We start from the raw sequence: 22,560 nt of genomic DNA, 5'->3' as shown, positions 1-22,560 counted from the left end.
CTTCAAGGCTTGAATCATGAAGAAACAGAAACTGAATAGACTCATTACCAGTAAGATGATTGAATCAGTAACCAAAAACCTCACAATAAACAAAAGTCCAGGACCAGACAGCTTCACTGGTGAATTCTAAACAGGCAAAGACTAATTAATCCTCATCTACTTCCAACTCTTCCTAAAAAAAATGAAGAGGAAAGTGTTAGTACACAGTCTCTGAGGGCAGGGAGAGGGGCTGCAGAAAACAACCTTTACTCTTTCCCGGGTCCAGTTCATGGGACAGATAGAAGTCATGTCATGGAATAGTCTCTCCTCCATAGAAGGAATACTACCAAATAATTTTAAGGGACCAGCATTACTGTGATAGAAGAACCAAATAATAACAACACATATACACACAAATTATAGGCCAATATTCTTGGTGAACACAGATGCAAAAATCATCAACAAAATATTAGCAAATGAACTCACCAAAAGAATGGACCATAAGACCACGATCAAGTGGGATTTATCTCAAGAATGCAAGGATGGTTTGATATCTGCAAATCAACCAATGTGATACAAGACATTAACAAAATGAAGGATAAAAACCATGATTATCTCAATAGAAGCAGAAAAAGCATTTGATACCATTCAACACCCATTTAAAATAAAAACTCTCAGTGACCAGATAAGAGAGGGGAGGGAATTTCAGGGGAAATAGGAGAGGGATTTAGAGGAACATATATAAAAGATACATGGACAACAACTGAAAAGGGTGGAAATGGGAGGGAGGGGGGAGCATGGGGGGGTGGGATGGGATGGGAGTAATAGAGAGAAAAATGTACTTGAAAAATAATTAAATAATTTTTTTTTAAAAAGAAAAGAAAAATAAATAAATAAAATAAAAACTCTCAAGAAAGTACTGAGGAAACATACCTCAACATAATGAAGGCCACATATGACAAAAACCACAGCTAATATTATACTCAGTGGTGAAAAGGTGAGTTTTATTTTCTATGATTAAAAACAAAACAAGGATGCCCATTCTCATCACATTTTTTCAACACAAATTGGAAGTGCTAGCTATAGCACTTAGGCAAGAAAAAGAAATAAAAGGTACCCAAATCAGTAAGAAATGTAAAATTTTCTCTAAAAAACTCTAAAGACTCCACCCAAAAAAACTGTTAGAACTACTAAACAAATTCAGTACAGTCTCGGAATACATACATTTGTGATGTTTCTGTATACTAATAACTATCAGAAAGAAAAATTAAGAAAACAAACCCAATTATAATTACATCAAAAAGAATAAAATACCTAGGAATAAATTTACCAAAACAGATGAAAGATCTGTACAATGAGAACTAAAAGATAATGATGAAAGAAACTGAAGATACAAATAAATGGAATGCTCATGAATTAAAAGACTACATACTATTAAAATGTTCATCCTACCCAAAGTAATCTATAGATTCAATGCAATCCCTATCAAAATTCCAAAAACTTATTTCACAGAACTAGAACAAAAAGTTCTAGAATTTGTATAGAACCACAAAAGATCCCAAATAGCCAAAGAAATCTTAAGAAAGAACAAAACTGGAGGTATCACACTCCTAACTTCAAACAGTATGGTATTAAAACAAAAACAGACATGCAGACCAATGAAACAGAATTGACAGCCTAGAAATGAACCCAAATATATATGGACAATTAACAAATGACAAATGAACTGAGAATATACAACAGAAAAAGGACAGTCTTTGCAATAAATGGTGTTGGGAAAAGAGGACAGGCACTTACATAAATAAATAAATAAACAAAACTAGGCTACTATCTTAAACTATAAACAAAAATGGATTAAAGACTTGAACATAAGACCTTAAACCATAAAATTCCTTGAAGAAAACATAGGTAGAAAGCTCCTTGAAATTGGTCTTAGTGATGTTTTGTGGATGTGGCTCCAAAAGCAAGGACAACAAAGGAAAAATAAAACAAATGTAACTACATGAAACTAAAAAGTTTATGCGGAGCAATGGAACCCATTACCAAAACAAAAAGGCAACATACTTGACAAAAGAAGATACTGCAAATCATATATCCAATAAAGGGTTAAAATCTAAAGTACAGGCCTGGCTGGTGTGGTTCAGTGGATTGAGTGCCAGCCTATGAACCAAAGGGTCACTGGTTTGATTCCCAGTCAGGGCACATGCCTGGGTTGCAGTACAGGTTCCTAGTAGGGTGTGTGTGAGGAGCAACCACACATTGATGTTTTTCTCTTTCTCCTTCTCCCTCCCTTCCCCTTTTTAAATAAATAAAATCTTTAAAATATTAGAAAATTAAAAATCCAAAGTATATAAAGAACTCATACAACTCAACATCAAAAGAAAACAACCCCATGTAAAAAATGAGCAGAGGATCTAAGTAGATATTTTTCCAATAAAGACCTACAGATGGCCAATGGGCATATAAAAAGATGTTCAATACCACTAATTATTAGGGAAATGCAAATCAAAAATATGACCTCACATCTATTATTGTAAAACAGCTATTATCAAAAAGACAAGAAATAAAAAGTGTTAGAGAAGATGTGAAGAAAGGGAAACCCTTGCGTACTGTTGATGGCCACCATGGAAAACAGTACGGAAATTCCTCAAAAAATTAAGAACATAAAATTACCATATGATTCAGCTATTCTACTTCTGGGTATTTATCCAAAGAATATAAAAACACTAATTAATGGCCTGGCTGGTGTAGCTCAATGGATTGAGTGCGGGCCTGCGAACCACACGATCGCGGTTCGATTCCCAGTCAGGGCACATGCCTGGGTTGCAGGCCAGTTCCTAGCAGGGGACTCACAAGAAGCAACCATACATTGATATTTGCCTCCCTCTCTCCTTCCCTTCCTCTATAAAAGACAAATAAATAAAATCTTTAAAAAAACACTAATTAAAAAAGGCATATGCATGCCTCTGTCTACTGCAGCATTATTTACAATATAATAGCCAAGATACGGAAAAAACCTAAGTGTCCATTGATGTATAAATGGATAAAGAAGACATGATATGTGTATGTAATGGAATATTACTTAACCATAAAAAGAATAAAACATTTACATTTACAAAAATGTGGATGAATCTTGAAGTGAAATAAGCCAAAAAGAGAAAGACAGAGACTATGATTTCACTCATATGTAGATTTTTTTTTAAAAAGAGTACAGTATGAAAAGGGAGGCAAAAAGAATAACTTTACAGCATAGAAACCTAACACTACTTTGGTCATGTGATCAAGGTCAACATCAACAATCATAAACCATGTAGAAAGTGTGTTACCTTGATATGATATAATAAAAGTGATATTTTATCTTTGTTACCTTCCTCTCAAAAGTCCATAACCCAGTCAAATCAGCAGGCAAATTCCAGTAATGGGTATCCTATGATAGGCCAGGCTAGTACTCCTCAAAACTGTCAAAGTTGTCAGAGAAAGTCTAAGAAATTATCACAGCCCACAGCAGCATAGGGAGACTTGACAACTAAATGTAATGTGGTGTCTAGAAGTGATCCTAGGACAAAAAAAGGACACTACATAAAAACTAAGGAAACTTGAATGAACTATGGACTTCAGTTAATAATGCATGAATGTTGATTTATTATTTGCAACAAATGCAGCATAAAATGTTAATAATAGAAAAACCTGGGGACAAGCATCAGATATGAAGAAATATATAAAATAATAAAAAGATGTAAAGAAAAATGTTCTGACTATTCCAGTATTCACCCAATGGAACGTGCCATTTTACCAAGTAACTTATCATCAAATCAGTATATACAGAAAGAAGTCAGGAGTAATACATAAAGAAGGAGTTATGAACCAGAAAGTTGGACAAAATCTCCAGTTTGCTCCTTTTTTATAGGTGAAATGATTTAACATTCAGAAGCAAGATCTGAGGTATGACGAAGTATTAAAATGCTTCCAAATGAAAGAAGTGAAGTGTTTTATATTATCCACATAATTAGTTTGTATACTATTCCAAATCTAGAAAATTAATCAACTGTATAAGGTAATATCTATGTTTCCTCTTTGATCAGAATATTTGTTTAACACCCTTCCCTGTGTTTTAATGGCATGATGTTGTAGTACATATAGTCCTTCTCAATGGAGAGTGAGTCAACTTTAAGCAAAGTTTCTCGGTTGAAGGAGAAATACAATATGGCAAGTAACAAGTTTAGGCTACGAATGGTAAAGAGTGACTATAAGAAAATACAAAGGAAAGAAGGATTTGTGTCTGTGGGAAAAATTCGCTATGCCACAATGTCAAACCATCCTTCTAGCTTTCAGCATTCAAAATATTAGAGCAAGACGAACTAAATCAAAGACCCCTTTGACACTGAGTGAACCCATTTATTCCAAGAATCCTACTTAAGTGAGGCAGTAGAGAAGAATGAAGAGTATAGTGTTTAAGAGTACATGTGCAGTTAAACTGCCTGGCTGAACTACATGCAGCTTTGCCTTTATTAGCCATGTATCCAGGCAAGTTTCTTAACCTCTCCATTCCTAAGTTCCTTCACCTGTAAAATGGTGAAGGAAATGGTGATAGCATTCCTAATTTAGAGGGATGCTGTGAGGTAAATGTGAGATAATCTAGTTAGAGTTCTCAGCACACTGCCTGATACATAGTAATTTCACAGTTATTATTACTTTGAAATTTCCTCAGTACAAAACTACTTGGTCTTTGTATGCACGCAATTCATAAAAGATATACAGGGTCCGGCAGAAGTAATGCCTGCTTTAATCAAGATCTTGGTTTCCCAATACCATTCCCTAGTAATGGGATCAGAGCCCCTCAGAGAAATGGCCAATCCCAGGTCTGGGGACAGAAAGAACAGGACAAGTTTGGAACATGTTATTGTACTGAAAAGTAAGGAAGTGCTCAAAGAACAATGGGCAATGTTAAAAGGACATGGAGCCAGATTTAAGAGGCTACCATACACCAAAATGGGAATAACTAGAGCATCAAAATAAATAATGATAATGAAGAATCATAATCCTTTCAATATAGTAAGAATCCATGAGTCCACAGTGATATAAACAATTGATTAAGTAAATGGAATGGGATGGAGTGCGGTAGAAAGCTCTTCCTTACTGTACAAAAATGACTAACACAGGTAAGAGGAATGATGGAATAAGAAAAATCACCATTTTCCAATCATCATAATAATTGATTCAGGCAAAAATCATCAAAGAACACTAGTGTATGAAATTTTGAGAAGTATCAGGATATTCACATGTATAGTCTCAGAAGACACCCCTACTTTTCAATTACAATTAAAAGCTACAGAGGAGAAACCTGGCAGACACTGCCTTCACCAACCCTGCTGTCCACCCATAATGAGACCAGTGGACAGCAGGGCCCCCTGGTGAAGTCAGCATCACTTCTACGATTTCTTTGCCAAGAGGCATAACCTAACTCTATCAAATAATTGGTTTGTACTATTCAAAATTGCCAATATGATGAAATACAATATAAGACTCCAGATTAAAAAAATTAATTTTAGGCTAAAGGGATTGAATGTAACATGACCTCAGAAAGACTTTACTGGGACAATTAAAATCTCAGTAAGATCTGTAAATCATATAACAGTATTTTTTGAATGTTAGGTTCCTGGTTTTCATCACTGTTTTGTTGTTATGCAAGAGAATTCCTTGTTTGCAGGTAACACACACTGATCTATTTAGAAGCACAGGAGAATGTGTCAGCAGCATACTTTTAGGTGGTTTAGGATGAACAAATGGCTGGGGGATAAGGAGAGTAAGAGTTGAAAAAAGGGGGGAAAAACAAATGTAACAAAATGTTGACATTTAGAAATCTGTGTAAAGGGCATCCAGGAATTCTTTGTCCTCTTTTGATATTTCTGTGTCTGAAATTATGCCAAAGTAAAAAATAACAAATAAGCTAGATATAAAGAAATACATTTCTCAAAACTCAGGAAACAATACACTAAGATCTGAACATGTATAAATAACACCTGAATTAAAATAATAAAAGCAGAGGACTTCCACCAAGATGGAGGCATAGGTGGAAACACTGTGCCTTCTCCCACAACCAAGTTTGAATACAACTAAGGTTTGGAGAATAAAGACACAGCCAAAGGAAAGAAAATTGAATTATATGGAAGTCTGACTACATCTAACCATTCAACGGGACGGTAAGAGGGGCGGAGCCAGCAGCGAGCAGGGTCAAACAGGACAGGTCCCCCGACCTAGGCGCACAAGTGGCCCAGACCCAGTCAGGGTGTGGGGCAGACTGACCGCGGTCTCACATTCACGCACAGTGAGACGGACCACACAGGTCCCAGGGGGCGAGGGCTGATGGTGGTGGCACACTCACGTGCAGTGGGATGAAACGCGTGGGCCTGGTGATGGTGGCAGCTGCGGGACCGGTGGGGGCCTCGGTGGCAGGCGGGACGCCATTGTTCCTCTTTGACCCCGCCCCCACAAACAACGTCACAACCCAGCGACTTAGTTGCCCTGCTCTAGTGAACACCTTAGGGCTCCAATCCTGCTATGGAACAGGCACAAACAGCCCAAAAGATGGCGCAAGAACTCAAAGTCCCAGAGCCAATAACTCTAAGTGACCAAGAAATTGCCAGCCTCTCAGAAGCACAATTCAAGACACTGTTTATCAGGATGCTAACAGAACTGGTTGATTATAGTCACAAATTAGAGGAACATATGAAGGCTAAACTAATTGAAATGAAGGGAGATGTCCAGGAAACCAATAGTGATGGAAAGGAAACTGGGACTCAAATCAATGGAATGGACCAGAAGGAAGAAGAAAACATCCAACCAGAAAGGAATGAAGAAATGAGAATTCAAAAAAATGAGGAGAGACTTAGGAACCTCCAGGACATCTTTAAACGTTCCAACATCCGGATTATAGGGGTACCAGAAGGGGGAAAGAAACAGCCACGAGTGGAAAACTTATTTGAACAAATAATAAAGGAGAACTTCCCCAGTCTGGCAAAGGAAATAGACTTCCAGGAAATCCAGGAAGCTCAGAGAGTCCCAAAGAAGTTGGACCCAAGAAGGAACACACCAAGGCACATCATAATTACATTAGCCAAGACTAAAATGAAGGAGAGAATCCTAGAAGCAGCAAGGGATAAGGGGACAGTCACCTACAAAGGAGTACCCATCAGACTGTCAGCGGATTTCTCAAAAGAGACCTTACAGGCAAGAAGGGGCTGGAAAGAAGTATTCCAAGTCATGAAATCCAAAGACCTACAGCCAAGATTGCTTTATCCAGCAAAGCTTTCATTTAGAATGGAAGGACAGATAAAGTGCTTCTCAAATAAGGTCAAGTTCAAGGAGTTCATCATCACCAAGCCCTTATTATATGAAATGCTAAAGGGACTTATATAAGAAAAAGAAGATGAAAAATATGAACAGTGAAAGGACAGCAAACTCACACCTGAGTGTGAGTTATTAACAACCACACCTAAAACCAAAGCAAACCAAGAGGACAGCTAGATCAGGAGTGGAACCACAGAAATGAAGAACACTTGGAGGGTTAGCAACAGGGGAGTGGGAGGAGGAGAAGGGGGGAGAAGGTAGCACAGAAAATAGCATAGATGGTAGGTAGAAAATAGATAGGGGGGAGGGCAAGAATAGTGGAGGAAATACAGAATCTAAAGAACTTGAGACATGTGGTTATAAACTAAGGGGGGGGAGAACAGTGGGGAGAGAGTGTGCGGGTGGAGGGGAATGAAGGGGGGAATAGAACAACTGTAATGGTATAATCAATAAAATATATTTAAATAAATAAATAAGCAAGTTCTAACTTCAAAAAAAATAATAAAAGCATATTCTAGATGTTTTATCAAATGTTGATGATTGGAACACTTCAACAATTAAAAATGTTAGTTAGAAACCCATCAAGAACCCAACCAAACAAAGACTAACTTCATGTTTACTGTTTTGGAGCTGTGCAGTGGTGAACCAGCACCGGTCAGCCTGGCCATCGCTCCTGTGAGCACAGTGACCAAGAGCTCTCACAACCTCCTGGCTGTGGAAATACTTGCCTGTCTCGCCCCCCAGGAGGCCCTCTGTGTGCTCAGCCCAGTAACGCCATTAGCTACACTACACTCCCTTATTAATTAATCTCCAAGTGTATAAGCCTGTTACAAGCAAACCTAGGCCTTAATTTTTTTTTTTAATTTAAAAAAAAAGCAAGAGAAAAGCCAACTTTGGTGGTAATAATCTCTGACGAGGGCGTACAGTGCTAAATGAGCCCTGGGGTGATGTCTCTGCTCCTGTTCAAAAGGCCAGACCGGGAGCCAGCCAGGGCAGCACCTGGCTTACAACCTCGATTACTGCCTTTCGAAATATTTTTTAAAAGATTACTATCAGTGTAATACTAACAAAACACTAACAGAACAAAATGACCAAGATGTCTCATACCTTGCTTTAGAAATACTATAAATTCCTTTACAGTTTGGTCCAAATTAACTCCATGATATACCACAGGTTTGAAATTTCGATGCTCAAATGAACGAATGAGGCGAACTGTGATGGTCACTTCTTTGGAAGCCATGTGAAGAAATTCCTGTGGCAAGGGACACAGAATAGTCTAAATAACACCAGCTCACAGTTATGGGCTGCATTTCAGCTCTCTGACACGCACCCCATCTCTCCCATAATGTCTGACTGAGTCCCCAAACCCAAATCAGATTCCGGGATACCCACAAGAGTCCCCCAGGTCACTCCCTCCTATCCACTGTGACCTGGAGAACTCTGTCACAGTCACTGATGTTCTGATTGGCAGAAAGCTGACAGGGCACAGAAGATGAACACAAGTGACCTGTGTGAGGGGCAGTTCATGCATGGGGACCAGCGGGGGTCGCCACAGAAAGAGACGTGGCATACACACAGCTGCTTTGGCATCGCTACACCAGTGGTCTCCTCGCCCAGCCCTGAGATGATGTAGGTTTCAGAGTCACCTATCAACAGTCACATTTAATCTCACAAATGTGCCAGATTTCAGTGTTGATTTAATTATATGACACAGTATTAACAGCCTTTTATAGTGTTGTTTAATGTAAGAATGTTTATTTCATCCTAAAACTCAGTAGCAGAGCTGTGTACCAGGTGTTAATGTTATCTCACGATTCTATCACCAAACCATAAATTATTGAACTCACTTTTAGGATGAGGAAATAGACTCAGAGTGATTGTACAAATTGCCCACAGTCATAAAGCTGATAAACAGAAAAAAGTCAGGACTCGGGCATCAATTCAATTCCAAAGTCCATGTTCTCTCTAATATACTGCCAGAAAATCACCTTGAATTATTTCCTCCAAAAATATCTGCAAAGTTGCCAATGCTTTAAAGATACTAATGTAGTATATTTCTATCTGGTGGCTACTTTCAACTTCACATACAATTTTCAGCCATAATATACACATGATAAGAAAAAATACTTTTACTACTAAAAAAAATAAGATATCCAGTCTTACTAGTAATTAGAGGAATTCAAAATAACAGTGAGATACGTCACTCATCAAACTGACAAAAAGTCTGACAACAGCCAGTGTTGGCAAGGGCATAGAACAATGAGAATTTAATCAGTGAAGGTGGGCATCCAAATGGGTGCTACTTTAGGAAGCAATACTGAGTAAAGCTGAAGATACACATACCTTTTGATCTGGCAATTTCATTCATAGGCAGGCCCCACAGAATCTTTCACCTACGTGCACCCGGAGAACTGTAAGAGAACATTCACAGTAACCATATTTGTTAATTGCAAAAACTGGAAACAAATGTCCATCAAGAGGAGAACGGGTATGTAAATTATGGATAGTAAAAGCAATAAAAATGAATGAACAGCAGCTACCTACATTAACATATGTGAATCTCAAAAATATTATGGTGAATGAAAAAATACGTCAAAGAATCAGAGTATACCACCATTTACACAAGGTTCAAAAACACAGCTTTTATTATGTTTAAAAGGAGATAATTAGTTGTTATCCCTAAGGCAGGGGAAGGAGTATACAACTACAGAGAGATCACAAGCACTTTATGTTGCTAGCATTTTATGTCTTGAGTAGTTTGTCTTGTTGGTAGCATTTTATTAGTTACATGGATAGTAGACTATGTTTTATACTTTTTAGCGTATTTGGAATATTTTATAATAGATAGCATCAAGCCACACTAATTTGGCCTAGAAAGTCTCTCCGAACCATAAAATGCTTATACAAATATTTTACTAGGTTTGAGAGAATATACAGCATAATGGAAATCAAAACTCAAACTGTTTTAATACATAAAATAATTTGTAATTATAATTAGCATATTGTTTATAATTAAATGAATGGTTCCTAGAACTATAAATATAAGGTAAAATAAGGTAAAGAGTTACCTTATAATCCTGTTAGTTGTAAAGTTTAAATTAACAAATCTTTTAAAAATCCCAATATTAGCTGCTATGCTATTTGTTATTAAATCTGGTTTGAAATGTTCCCCAAAATTCTAATCCTAGAATCCACCACATAATAGCAGCTCAGCAATCACCTACAAAATTACAATTTAAAACAGACTAAAGTACTTAATAAAAAATACCTCTTGAGAAAGGGATATTATAAAAAACTTCTGCATTTCAGAAGGAGTGTTAAGAGGTTTGTTAAAATTATGACCACTACCCCTCTTACTTAAGCCCCCCAAATAATAAAGATGCCTCCAAAACACACCCACACAGGTTGAGAAAGCCCAGAACACAGCCCCAGCTCCCAGAGGTTAGAGCTATATAGATGCAGTTTAAATGTCAACTCTACCTCTTGGCCACGACACACAGTAGGATCTGTGTGGATCACAGTAGGATCTTGGCATCTCGCACAGTAGGATCTCAACAAAAAGTAGCTGCTATTATTGTTACTCTAGTTGTAATAAAATAGGTTTGGGCATAAAGACAGCTCATAAAGGCAGTGGATAGAGATACTAGATTCCCAGGTACAATGAAACAAATCATGTACATGGTCTAACCAAGGAAGCCAGGCATTATGCATCTACACTATAATTGTAGGTTTGGTTTTTTTTTTCACTTATATATATATTGCCTTTTATAAAGGCAATCCAAATGTTATACTTAAATAGTTGAGACTTTCAATTTAAAACTCTAAATTTGCATTAATGTCTAATTTTGGTGAACACTATACTGTCATCTTCATCAGAAATTTGTTGTAATATGGGATCCAAAGATGGCATCTGAGTAGGTGGAAGCTGAGTCCACTTGCTCCTGCCCCCAACCCAGATTTTCAACTGATCTTCCAACTACCAACCTGATCAACAGAATCTTAGCAGATAGGAAGTTTTGAAGCCAAGAAGTACAGAAGATGCTTCATACCTGGTAATGGAATTTGATAAGTGGAAAAGGAAATACTCTGTGTGTGGCTCCTACTGTAGCTGAGAGACCAGACAGAAATCGCAGCTCTGAAGCTCCCTCCCCTCTTGGAGCAAGGGCATACCAACCCCAATCGGAGGTAACCTGGGGAGATCTGCTGAGTCTGTGAGACCCAGGCTACACATACACACACAGCACACAGTACTCCCATAGCTGAGGTGCCAACCTGGAGAGCTCCAGATAGAGGCACAGACTACTAAAGCACCCAGGTTGCCACAACCGGGTATGTCAGTGGCACCTGCAGGCTACAGCCACCTGCAACTTTGAGAGACATCTCACTCCTTGGGGAGGCTGTATGTGCAGAGATTCAGACATTGACTCAGTATTGCAGTGCAGGTACAGCACAGAAACTTTTTAAAAGAAACTGAGAAGTGGCCGGGCAAAGACCTGGGCACAGCTGCCCTGACAGCAAAGACCAGATTGAAACTGCAGCAGTGGAGCTCCCTCCCCTTGGAACTGCAGGGCCCTGAGGGTACCTGCAGCAATAGAGAGGGAAGGGGAGGCTGTGGGCTCTGGCAGCAGGAGGCAATGAGGTTCCACCACACCAGTAAAAATCAGAGATCACAATTCAGTGTGAACTGCTCCTACGGTTTGGGCACCAAGCTGAAGAGTTCACTATACACATGCAGACTAAAAGAGAAAACTAGTGGAATGGGAAAAATATTTTGTGACCCATTCTGAACTTTACTCAGCTGCTCCAAGCCACACTGGATCCCAAATCCTTTCCCAGTGAATCCAGCTAGGCAGGGAGATCAGAAATTTGCACAAGAGGTTTACTGACCCCACCCAGCTTGGCTTGCAAGCAAACTGGAATATGTTGCCTGCGAAGGCTGGGAGTTACCAGCAGTTGAGCACACTGGATACTTGACAGTGAAGCGAACCTCCCTGCAGAATACAATCCTCTGGGAAAGGAAAACTGTGCCCACCTGCCCCAGCAGGGTTACAAGCACCACTTCCAACAGGGAAACTCTGAAGAACAGTCCTGACAGGTCCAAAATGCCCCCACTGGGCACATTTCCCCAGGGGGGAGAAAGAAAAACTCCAAACAGGACCATTCTGAACTTCTCTCAGCCATGCCAAGCCACACTGGTTCTTTGGGTTCTATCCCACTGAAACCAGCTGGGCAAAGAGATCAGAATTGTACAACAAGAGGTTTTGGGACCCTGCCCAGCTCTGCTGGCAAGCAAACTGGAGTCTGAGGGCATGAAGAGTTCTGGTCTATGTCTCTTGCAGAGGCTATGGGCTAGGAACTAGCCAAAAGAGAGTTGACACCCGACATACTTGGCAGCAAGGCAAACCTCCCTGCAGAATACAATCCTCTGGGAAGGGAAAGTTGTACCCATCCTCCTCCTGCAGGGTTGTAGGCACCACCTCCAAGAGGGAAATAGTCTTTAAAATAGTCCTGCCAAGTCCAAGATTCCCCTGCTGGGTGCATTTCTGTAGGAGGAAGAAAGAGAAACTCAAAGGGGGACTCTCAAAGTGAGAATTTTGGAGGGTATTGCCTGAGAGCAGGACAGAGAGTTTAGCCCCCTACTGAGGACTTAGGTTGAGAAAGAAAGTTTAGTCCCCAGTGTGGTCTTGTCTTGCTCCAAACTCAATGGGAGACTTTTCTGATTTATCCCCCGAAGTCCATCCAGAGCAGCTACCCACTCTTGCAAAGAGGAAAGTTGAATGTGCCCAGCTTGAGCCAACAGTAAGGCCCGCTGAGGAAGCAAGAGCCCAAATCTCTGATAAAGATTAAAGGAGTCAGCTCTGAGTAGGAGCTACTCTCCCCTCACTGAGTGCCCTACAGACTACAATTCCAAAAAAGGGAAACCTGCTATCCCTATTTCAAGAGATCTGGTCTCAGCTTACAGATCCTTGTTAAAAGGCTCTGGAGACAAACCAGGCAACCACAGAAGGGCAGAGAGACTTAAAGATGGAGGTCAACCCCAAAGAGCTACAGCTCTTATACAGAACTGCCAACAACTCCAAGCAGGAAAGAGTTGACCCTTGTATACAGATCGGCCCCTCACATAAAATGGACAGCTAACTCTTTAGCAACTATTTACCACTACTGGAAATAATCTGGGACAGACCAAGACATGTGGTGCAAGGATGGGGAACATACCCACCATCTTTCCTACAATCTAAACAGCTCTTCCCAAGGGAGATCCAGAGGGCCCATCTTCCCAATCATACCAGAAGCCCTCTCAGATACAGACAGGCCACTGACTAGACTAAGACTAATGGCAGGGCTGCAGATAAGGACAAGTGGAAGCAGTACCTGTGGGCCTTATGCTGAAAAAAAGCCAGCAGTGAAAAGCAGCAAGGACCATCCTAGTGGAGCCAAGCCTGAAGGAGACAGCCACAGACTATGGATTGCTTGTGGCTTTGAACAGGCTACCTACAGCTAAACAGGGACAGCATCTGACATTGGCTTACACCAGCTTTAGACAACACTAGAGTGATATCCAGAAGGAGAACCCAGCAGGCAAGCACTAAATTCTGCTGAGACAAATTCCACTTCATTCTTTTCCATTATTTACATTATTTTTTCTTTTGCACACCTTTTAAACATTTTTCTTTTCCTTCAAATTTGTCCTTTTTTCACTATTTTTATTTCAAGTCATTTTACTCTCCCCTTTTTTTACTCAATTTCTTTCTTCTTCTGTCCCTTCCTTTTCATTTTATTTTATTTTTTCCCTTTCTTCAACCCTTTGTGGCAATTTCTTGCTTGTTTCTAACCTTACTCTTACTATTTCTCCTATCTCATCTTCTCACGATCATTTTTCTTTACTCATCTCATATTCTTTTTTTATTTCTTATAATATTCTTATTCTCTTTCCACCTTTATTAATCTTTGCTTTCATTAATACTGCTGTTGTTGTTGGGGGTATTTTTGCAAGTGTGGGTTTTATTTACTGTGTTGTTTTGTTTTGTTGTATCAGCACATGTACAACAGCAAACAAGATGTGGTAATGGCTGAGACTCTCAGTGAGCCAGCCGGAGGTGAGAACCCACCAACTAATGGGCCAACAACAATCAAAACCCAAATACAATAAGAGAGCCCACATAAACTTCATGAAGGAAAGGACTGAATCAGCAAGTTGGAAGACAAGGTAGAAAAAAACACCCAGTCAGAGCAACAAAACAAACAAAAAAAGGCTTAAACAAAGATAGTTTAAGAGAGCTGTGGAACAACAAGAACCAAGGCAATATTAGCATCATGGGGATACCAGAAAGAAAAGAAAGGAAGGGACAGAATATCTGTTTAAAGAAATGATGACAGAAAACATCCCTAACTGGGTGAAGGAAAAAGTAATGCAAGTTCAGGAAGCACAAACAGATCCAATCAAGATAAATCCAAAGAGGCCCAATCTAAGACACATCACAATTAAAATGATAACATTAGAATATAAAGAGAGACTCTTAAAGGCAGCAAGGGGGAAACAGCTAGTAACATATAAGGGAGCTCCAATAAGGCTATCAGCTGATTTCTAAACAGACAAAAGCAAGAAAGGATTGGCACGAAATATTCTAAATAATGAAAAGCAAGGACCTGCAACCGAGACTACTGTATCCAGCAAGGATTTCTTCTAAAATGGAAGGTGTGAAGAAGGCGGCGAGATAGGTGGGAACAGAGTCCACTTCTCCTTGTGGGTGGAACAACTAGCTGATCTTCTAAGGAACAGAGAACAGCCAATGGTATCACAGCATATATGAAGACTGCAGGCCAAAACTGTAGAGGACATTGAAAACTGAGACAGTAAGGAGAGTGCTTTGGGACAGTAAGGTCCCGGTGACCAGCATGGGGACCAGGGCTGCTGCAGCCCCAGGCCCAGCACCTGTCAGGTCTACCACAGGATTCTCAGGAGAGAGCCAGATCAACAGCTCCCTCCCCTGCCAAACAAGTAGATTTCAGCAACATCAGGATGGACCTGGATGCTTGAAGTTGCTGCGGGGGGGTGGGGGGGTGGCGGATAAGGATGAAGTGGCAAACACACAGGGGCAGTGTGCACTCGCTGAGACTGTGGATGCCAACTGAAAAGAGTCGGACCATCACAGACCCTGACCTAGATCGTCCCCAGGCTGGCTGGAGAGTTGGGCTGTGTGAGGGGCAAGGCACTTGTTTGGAACGGCAGGCTTGAATAGGAGGACATTTTGAAAAAGAAAAAATGAGGCACTTGGTGGCTGTTTAGGGAATTCTTCCACAGCAGCCACCCCCTCCATCCCTGGCACGAGCAGACTCCACAGCCTCAGCTGTGGGCCCACCTCTGCTTCCAGGACCGCCGCTGCGCCCCTATCCCCAGCCACAGCGATGGAGGGCACCCAACCACACCTGTGAACCCAGTGGTGCACGACGGACCCAGCTGGCCCCCCCGCCAACTCCTTCGCGGCTGTTGTTGCAGCAGCAGAAGCCAGTGCACACCCGACACCACTGCCCTGCCACTGTGCTCCAGGCCCAGCAGCGGAGGCCTAGGGCTCACAACAGCAGACCAGGGAATGGAACATGCCAGTACACCCCAGACCCCACCACCCCAACCGCTGCTGCAGCAGCAGCAGAGTTTGCACGCTCACACCAGAAGCCCCAAGGACAAAGTGTGCCCAACCCTGCAGCTCAGCAGCAGAGGTCCAGTGATCACACCCACAGCCCCCGGGGCAGAGCACGCACCTGACCCCACCACCAGAGGCTCTGCGTGCTCAACTCCATCACCCGGTCGCAGCAGCAGAAGCTCACCTGCGTCATCCAGGGCAGCGCCCCCGACAGGGGCCCACTGGCTTGCTAAGAGGAAAGCAGAGATGCTCCCACAGAGGAGAGCAGCAGGGCTCAGAGAGTCAGCAATCTCCAGAAAGACTTACCTCAGTGGGGAGCCAAACTACTCTGAAAAGACTTTGAGAGTCCCTAGAACCTAGGACAGTAAAGAGTGAGAAGGTGGTGTGTGAGCTGCCCCTAATTGGTGCACCTCAAGGACAGCACAACTGGTGGACTGAAGGCGAAGGCCAGGCAAAGAAGGGTACTGGGGGCCAAGCAGCGAACTGAAGAACTGGGCTGGAGGCTGGGCAACTACAAAGAGTGCGGTTCAGAACTGAATCCCATCCCTCACAAAACCACAGGAAGGGAGAAAAACAAAACCAATCCCCACTCAGCCTTGCTGTTCTCAGGAAGACCATCAGAACTGGCTTGGCTTGTATTAAGCCAGCAAGAGGAGCTTTTTTTTTTTAATTCCTCCTTCCTTTCTTTTCTTCTTTCCTTTTTTTTTTAACTCCTTCGTCCTTCCCCCCCTTTTTTTTTTATTCCCACAAGTGGGACAATAAAACCTGGAGCTGTGAAAGGACCAGAATTAGATCCAAAGAGGGGTCATCCCAACAACTGAGACAGTGAGACAAATTTCACTTTGCTATTCCAGAGAATTTGCAAGTTTTTGTATACATGGTATTATTTTTTTCATTATGTTTACATCTTTTATTTTATTAGTATTTATTTTTCTTCTTTTTGTTTAGTCTTCTTCGCTTGGCTTGTTAAATTACATTATTTGACTGGTTTTCCTTGTTCTCTCTTTCATAGTGTATTTTTAATTTTCCTTCTTTCACTTCACTTGTGTTCCAATAGCACACTACTCTAGGTTGTGTACTTCCCACTCTTGTTACTCACTCACATCATATAGATAATGTCATGTGATTGTTGCTCCATTACTATTGAAAATAATTGCTGTTCCATACAATTGTAAATATTACACAGCACCCCTCCCAGATCTTAGCTCCCTTCATTGTTTCTGGAACTTTATCACTATTGTGGTTAGCTCTATTCTCTCACACACTACACCTATTTTCTATCCTTTACTCTCACCATATCTCATAATCTGACCTCCCTCAAGTTCACTGCTTTCCAGATCCAACTCACAGTCCTTCCCCCCAGCAACAAGAGTCTTATCTGTTTTTCACCCTTTCTAAAAAGTGGCTAGTTGGGTGAAATACCACTGTTAACACTATACATATCCAAAGGATCTCCTGTTTCTTCTCTACATACGAGTTGGTATTTTAAATACTATAGAACACACTCTCGCTGTCTTAATCCATTTTGCCTTCCCCCTCCAACTGATCACATAAAAGAGTAAGGTGGGAGCTGTGAACACCAGAATACCTGCTGGAAATGAGATTCCACCAACAAAGGAACCACCGACATAATAATGGAAGAAGGTGAAGGAGTAAGAGGGAAAGAGAGCTGTGTGGTTTATTTTTGTATACGCAGCAACACATGTGGCATGAGGCCCAGCCAAGCCCCTGTCAAGGCCTGGAGAATTAAACAGTAGCTGAAGGGCAAAGCAAATGTTGGCAGGGTGGTGGTGGTGGGGGGGGGACTTATTGCTCTAGAATATAAAAATTTAAAAAATTAACATTTAACTAAATACCTTCACATATGACATTTTAGTAACAACTCAACTCGTCATAATTACATATATTAGATTTACTTTAGGATATGGGTACATTTTATATGATTTAGGGTAGGGATTTGAAAAGTAACAGTGCCTAGGGCTTAAGAAGGTCTTTAAACCTCTCTACCTAAAAAATGTGTTCTGGCTGATACCTTACCCAGTTGGTCTGGGGTGATGAAGGACAAGTCATATCCAAAGCAAAGCAAAACTTAAAAACAAAAACACAAACAACACTGTGAATGAACCCCCTTACATGGAGTTCCTTAACAAGTAACTACTGAATCGTCAGAGGCAAGAAGGGCTACGGCCAAGCACCGTCTCCTCCTCTCCTGGACTAGAATCCCCCGGTCATTATAGGCCAGCAGGAGCTGGTGTTTATGTCCTAGGCTCCAACAGCATGAAAAGGGAAGGTAGAAATTCAGCATGGGGTGGTCAGGGAAAGCCAAGACAAGCAGCGTGCCAGATTGCCCAGCAGCCGGCTGCTCCCATTCCCAAGCTGGCTCTTCTCCCCACAGCAAAGTTCAAGCTGAGGAGCTGGCTGTAAAACAGCTGAGACAGACTCCAGAGGTAAAAAACAAAAAACAGGCATACTCACAAAATACTTGACTGCTGACTTTACATTGATCTCTATCAGAGAAAAAAAAGAAAAACAAAAGGCCCACCAATTCAGCTTAGTCAGAGGATATACTTTATATAAAGTAGTCCCCAACACTAAATTAATGAATACTGACTATGGCTTCTGGGGAAATACAGGCCTAGGTTTTCACCACGTTGTCAACATAACCTTGTTTTATGTGTATTTCTGATTAAAGGCATTTTATTTAACATGTGTTGTTGGTTCATTAACACTGAACTAACAACCAAGAGTATTATAAGTCAAGCCTTAACAAAGCTTACCTAATACACATTTTCTTCATTAAGGTACACACATCCTTCTTGGACTTAGAAATACTAAGACAGCATGCAGCACTTCAGCACAGTGCTTGGGGCCATTTTAAAACAGCCACAGCACCTCCTCAGAAAAGCATCAAAACACGAAAAGCATGACACTAACTAAACAGAGCACAATCCAGACACTTGTTCAGCGTGAGAGCTGGAAGAAGGCAGCAAACCTTGTTGACCTCAGCTGGAAAAGTGAACTTCATTGATTCATGTTTTTCACCCCTCTGCAAATGTCCAGGAATCACTGAGAAAGTGCCCTAAGTAGTACTTTTGGGACTACAAATAAATGTTAGTGAGTAGGCAAATTCACACAGAATCTGCAAATAATGAGGACTGACTGTATTACCAAAAAGAAACAAAAAAGTATGTGTGCCTTCCAGTACTTTTTAAGAAAGTATGCTCTTGACCTTTTTGTAAGAGAATGGAATCTAAAGTGAGCCAAGTATTAGCAGCTTTAAGCATAGAAAAGCACTCAACAGTTGGGCAGTTACCATGGGGAAGATTTTATACCCACCCCCCACCTCAGCAAAAAGGCAGGGCTGCCCTTCCTTCCTGCAAGAGGCAGGTTTCCAAGAAGTGGTATACATGACTTGATTTTTAAGGTTCCTAGAGTGAATCAGGTTAACTAAAATATTTTATAAAGTTGTATATCTACTCCCTAAATGGATAATTGATATTCTTAATATCAAGTTTGCTTTACAGTTTGTCTTACCCATATAAATAAAGTACAACTTTACAAAAAGTAATGTTCTAACCACATATAAAAATATATATGTATATTACTCACATTAAGTGCTTAATTTTCCTCTAGGTTTAGAAACTAATTACAGGGCAGATTCCATTCACCTTTCTTTTGATACAATTCAATAAAAAAAGCTAAAAAATATAGTGTATTGTTCTTTTACGTAAGGAAACAAAACACGCACAGACGATCAGATATAAAAATGGGAACAAGGTGAGTTCTGCTACAGGAGAATCAGTGGGTGTGCAAGTGATTCTGAAACTGTGCCTTAATGATTTCTAGTAAGTTATCCCCATGTACTACAAATTAACAGCCCCTATGTACGACAAAATAACTCCCCTATGTATTACTTTCTATTTTACCAGAAATAAAAAGTAATCAAAAGATGTTCAAGCCAGAAGAAGAGAGGAAAAAATCTACATGCCGTTTATTACTCTTCTTAAACATAACAAGCACCTAGTGGACTGCTAAGTAAGTGAATTATGAATGTCCCCCATTTAAAGAGAACTTACCTTTGTCAAAGAAATAATTTTTTATACAAAATTTCAATTTAACTGCAGCTCCTAAGAATGACAAATTATAACCAAGTCACCTTTAAGACTACAAATAACTAAAAGTGCCATGTTTCTTTTATTTTAATCTATTCTGGCCTGCTTCAAAGGCACAATTCTTTTAAAACATATACATAGAATTAAAAAATATTTTAAAAATCTATCTCAGTAACAATAAAATATCAAAAGCTGGTCATTACCAAAAAATGAAAAGTTAACAGGATATTGCTTTTTTTTCAAAAGCACAATTTTAAAAATATGAAACAAAGTATATATTTGTAGCCTAGGACCATGTGAGGATAAAATAAACATTTGAAAATTTCTTGGCCTTTTCTTCCTCAAAGTGTTTAGTTGTATAATTCAATTCAAAGCATTATTATATTAGAAAATTCCATTTATTCATCTTTCACTAACACAAACTTCCTGAAAAAGACATTTTCAATGTATTAACTTATTAATGATTTTATAGTCTTTAACCTCAACCATTTCTCAGATGGGTTAAAAAATAAAGCCTTCCATGTCAGCTGATTTCTCAAAAGAAATGTTGCAATCTAGAAGAGACTGGCAAGAAATATTCAAAGTCACGAAAAGCAGGGACCTACAGCCAAGATTGCTCTTGCCAGCAAAGCTATCATTTAGAATTCAAGGGCAGATAAAGAAAGCACTTCCCAGACAAGAAAACTAAAGGAGTTCATGATCACCAAACCATCATTATATAAAATGTTAAAGGATCTTATTAATAAAAAGAGCAAGATCAAAACTATGAACAATAAAATGGCAATAAATACGTACCTATCAACAATTGAATCTAAAAAACAAATTAAGCAAACAATTTGAGTGTGTGAAGAGAGACAGAATCATGGATATGGAGAGCGTTTTGATGGTTGCCAGATGGATATGGGAATAGGTGAAGAGGTGAGGGGATTAAGGAGAACAAATAGGTAGTTACAAAATAGCCATGGGGATGTAAAGTACAGTATAGGAAACGAAGTAGCCAAAGAACTTACACATACAACCCACCTACACGAACAATGGTGTGAGGGTTGCCTGAGGGAATGAAGGTGCTGGGTGGAAGAGGACAAATGAAGAAAAAATGGGACAAATGTAGTAACAAAATCAATGAAATATAACTTAAAAAATAGAACAAAGCCTTCCACTTTAGGTGTTCAGATAACACAGATGCAAAAATAAGTATTAGCTAAATTTGATAACTCACAAATGCTTCTCTATGCTGTAACTACTGATAATGACATTAGCAGCAGCATTTCCTGAAGGGTCATAAACAATTGTACTAAACCATTGATTGCTGTTCACCTTGAGTATACCACCCAATGACAAATCAATACCTGCCGCTCCACAGATCTGCCTTTTTGACCTTCTATTTGGGGCAAACACACAAAATTGTAATTTGTTTTCTCTGCTCAGGGGAGGTAAGATCTCAGAGTACTGTTTTGGACAGTTGAGTATTCCAAAGGCATAGAGATTTAACCATTTGGAAAGAATATTTGACACACTGTTCTTCTTAAACAAGGTATACTGGATAGAAATTCTTTTTTCTTGATTCACAATCACCAGTGGGAATATTAATCCTTGTCCGGTGTGTTGGAAGACAATTCATGCGTCTCTCACACTTCTGCATGTCTCATAAGCAGAGGTGCTGGCTCCTTTAGTTATGAACTAACTTTTCAAGGATGTGTGTACAGTAAATGGCATAGGAAGGTGGAGATACTATCTCCCTCCAGAGTAGAGGGCAAACTTGTTTACTGTGCAGTGTAATAAAAATAATGTCTCTCTGGGCTAAGGTTGAGCAGGTTTGCTTAGATTATCTAAACTCAGGGTTCTGTAGCTGTGGCCGTACAGGGCAGGATGAGATGACTCAAAAATGGAGTTCATGCTGTTGGCTGGGCTGTAACACGGTCCTTTGTTTCTGACCCAGGAGTCCCATGTTTTCTGCCAAAATCAACACTGGGATTACCTAAGTGTGGTTTTTTTTGCTGTGACAAAACCCATCTGGGCCACTCTGTTTGCCCCTGTGGAACTTACAGGGCAAGGGGAACAAGGAGAGTGGACTGGAATGTGCATGTGTGACAATGACAACTTCACTGTACTAGTCAGTGGGGGCGGTAGATGCCACTGAGTGAGCATGGGTACTGTGTGCCCATCACACTCAAAATGAATGAGCAAGTAAAGCAACAAATCTGTATCAAATTTTGTGTTAAGTTTAAACATTCCTCTGTGGAAACTATTCAGATGGTTCAGAAGGCTTTCAGGAAAGATGCAACGAGAGATTGGCAGCTGCATCACAACAACACGCCTGTTCATGTGCCGTGCCTCATGCAGCACTTTTGGTAAAACATCAAATCATCCAGGTGACTCAGCCCCACTACAGCCCAGATTTGGTGCCCTGTGACTTCTGGCTTTTCCCAAAACTAAAATCACCTTTGAGAGGGAAGAGATTTCAGACCACCAATGAGGCT

The 22,560-nt window shown here is 40.2% G+C and overlaps 1 protein-coding gene across 1 annotated transcript in view; it reads right to left on the bottom strand.

Moving 5' to 3' along the window:
* Positions 1-22,560, bottom strand: part of CUNH2orf76 (chromosome unknown C2orf76 homolog) — an 86,448-nt gene that overhangs the window by 38,743 nt on the left and 25,145 nt on the right. Inside the window, exons 3-4 of the mRNA XM_037049891.1 lie at positions 9,670-9,737; positions 8,434-8,578 (exon numbers count right to left, since the gene is read on the bottom strand). Coding sequence (XP_036905786.1) covers positions 8,434-8,578; positions 9,670-9,690 — 166 coding nt within the window. The 5' untranslated portion in view covers positions 9,691-9,737. The remainder of the gene's footprint in view (positions 1-8,433; positions 8,579-9,669; positions 9,738-22,560) is intronic.

Source organism: Sturnira hondurensis, unplaced genomic scaffold, assembly GCF_014824575.4.
Source record: "Sturnira hondurensis isolate 20B ecotype Veracruz unplaced genomic scaffold, ASM1482457v3 Scaffold0006496, whole genome shotgun sequence".
Lineage (NCBI taxonomy): Eukaryota > Metazoa > Chordata > Mammalia > Chiroptera > Phyllostomidae > Sturnira > Sturnira hondurensis.
The sequence above is the reverse complement of the archived record's forward strand: the minus strand, read 5'-3'. Positions and strand labels throughout refer to the sequence as shown.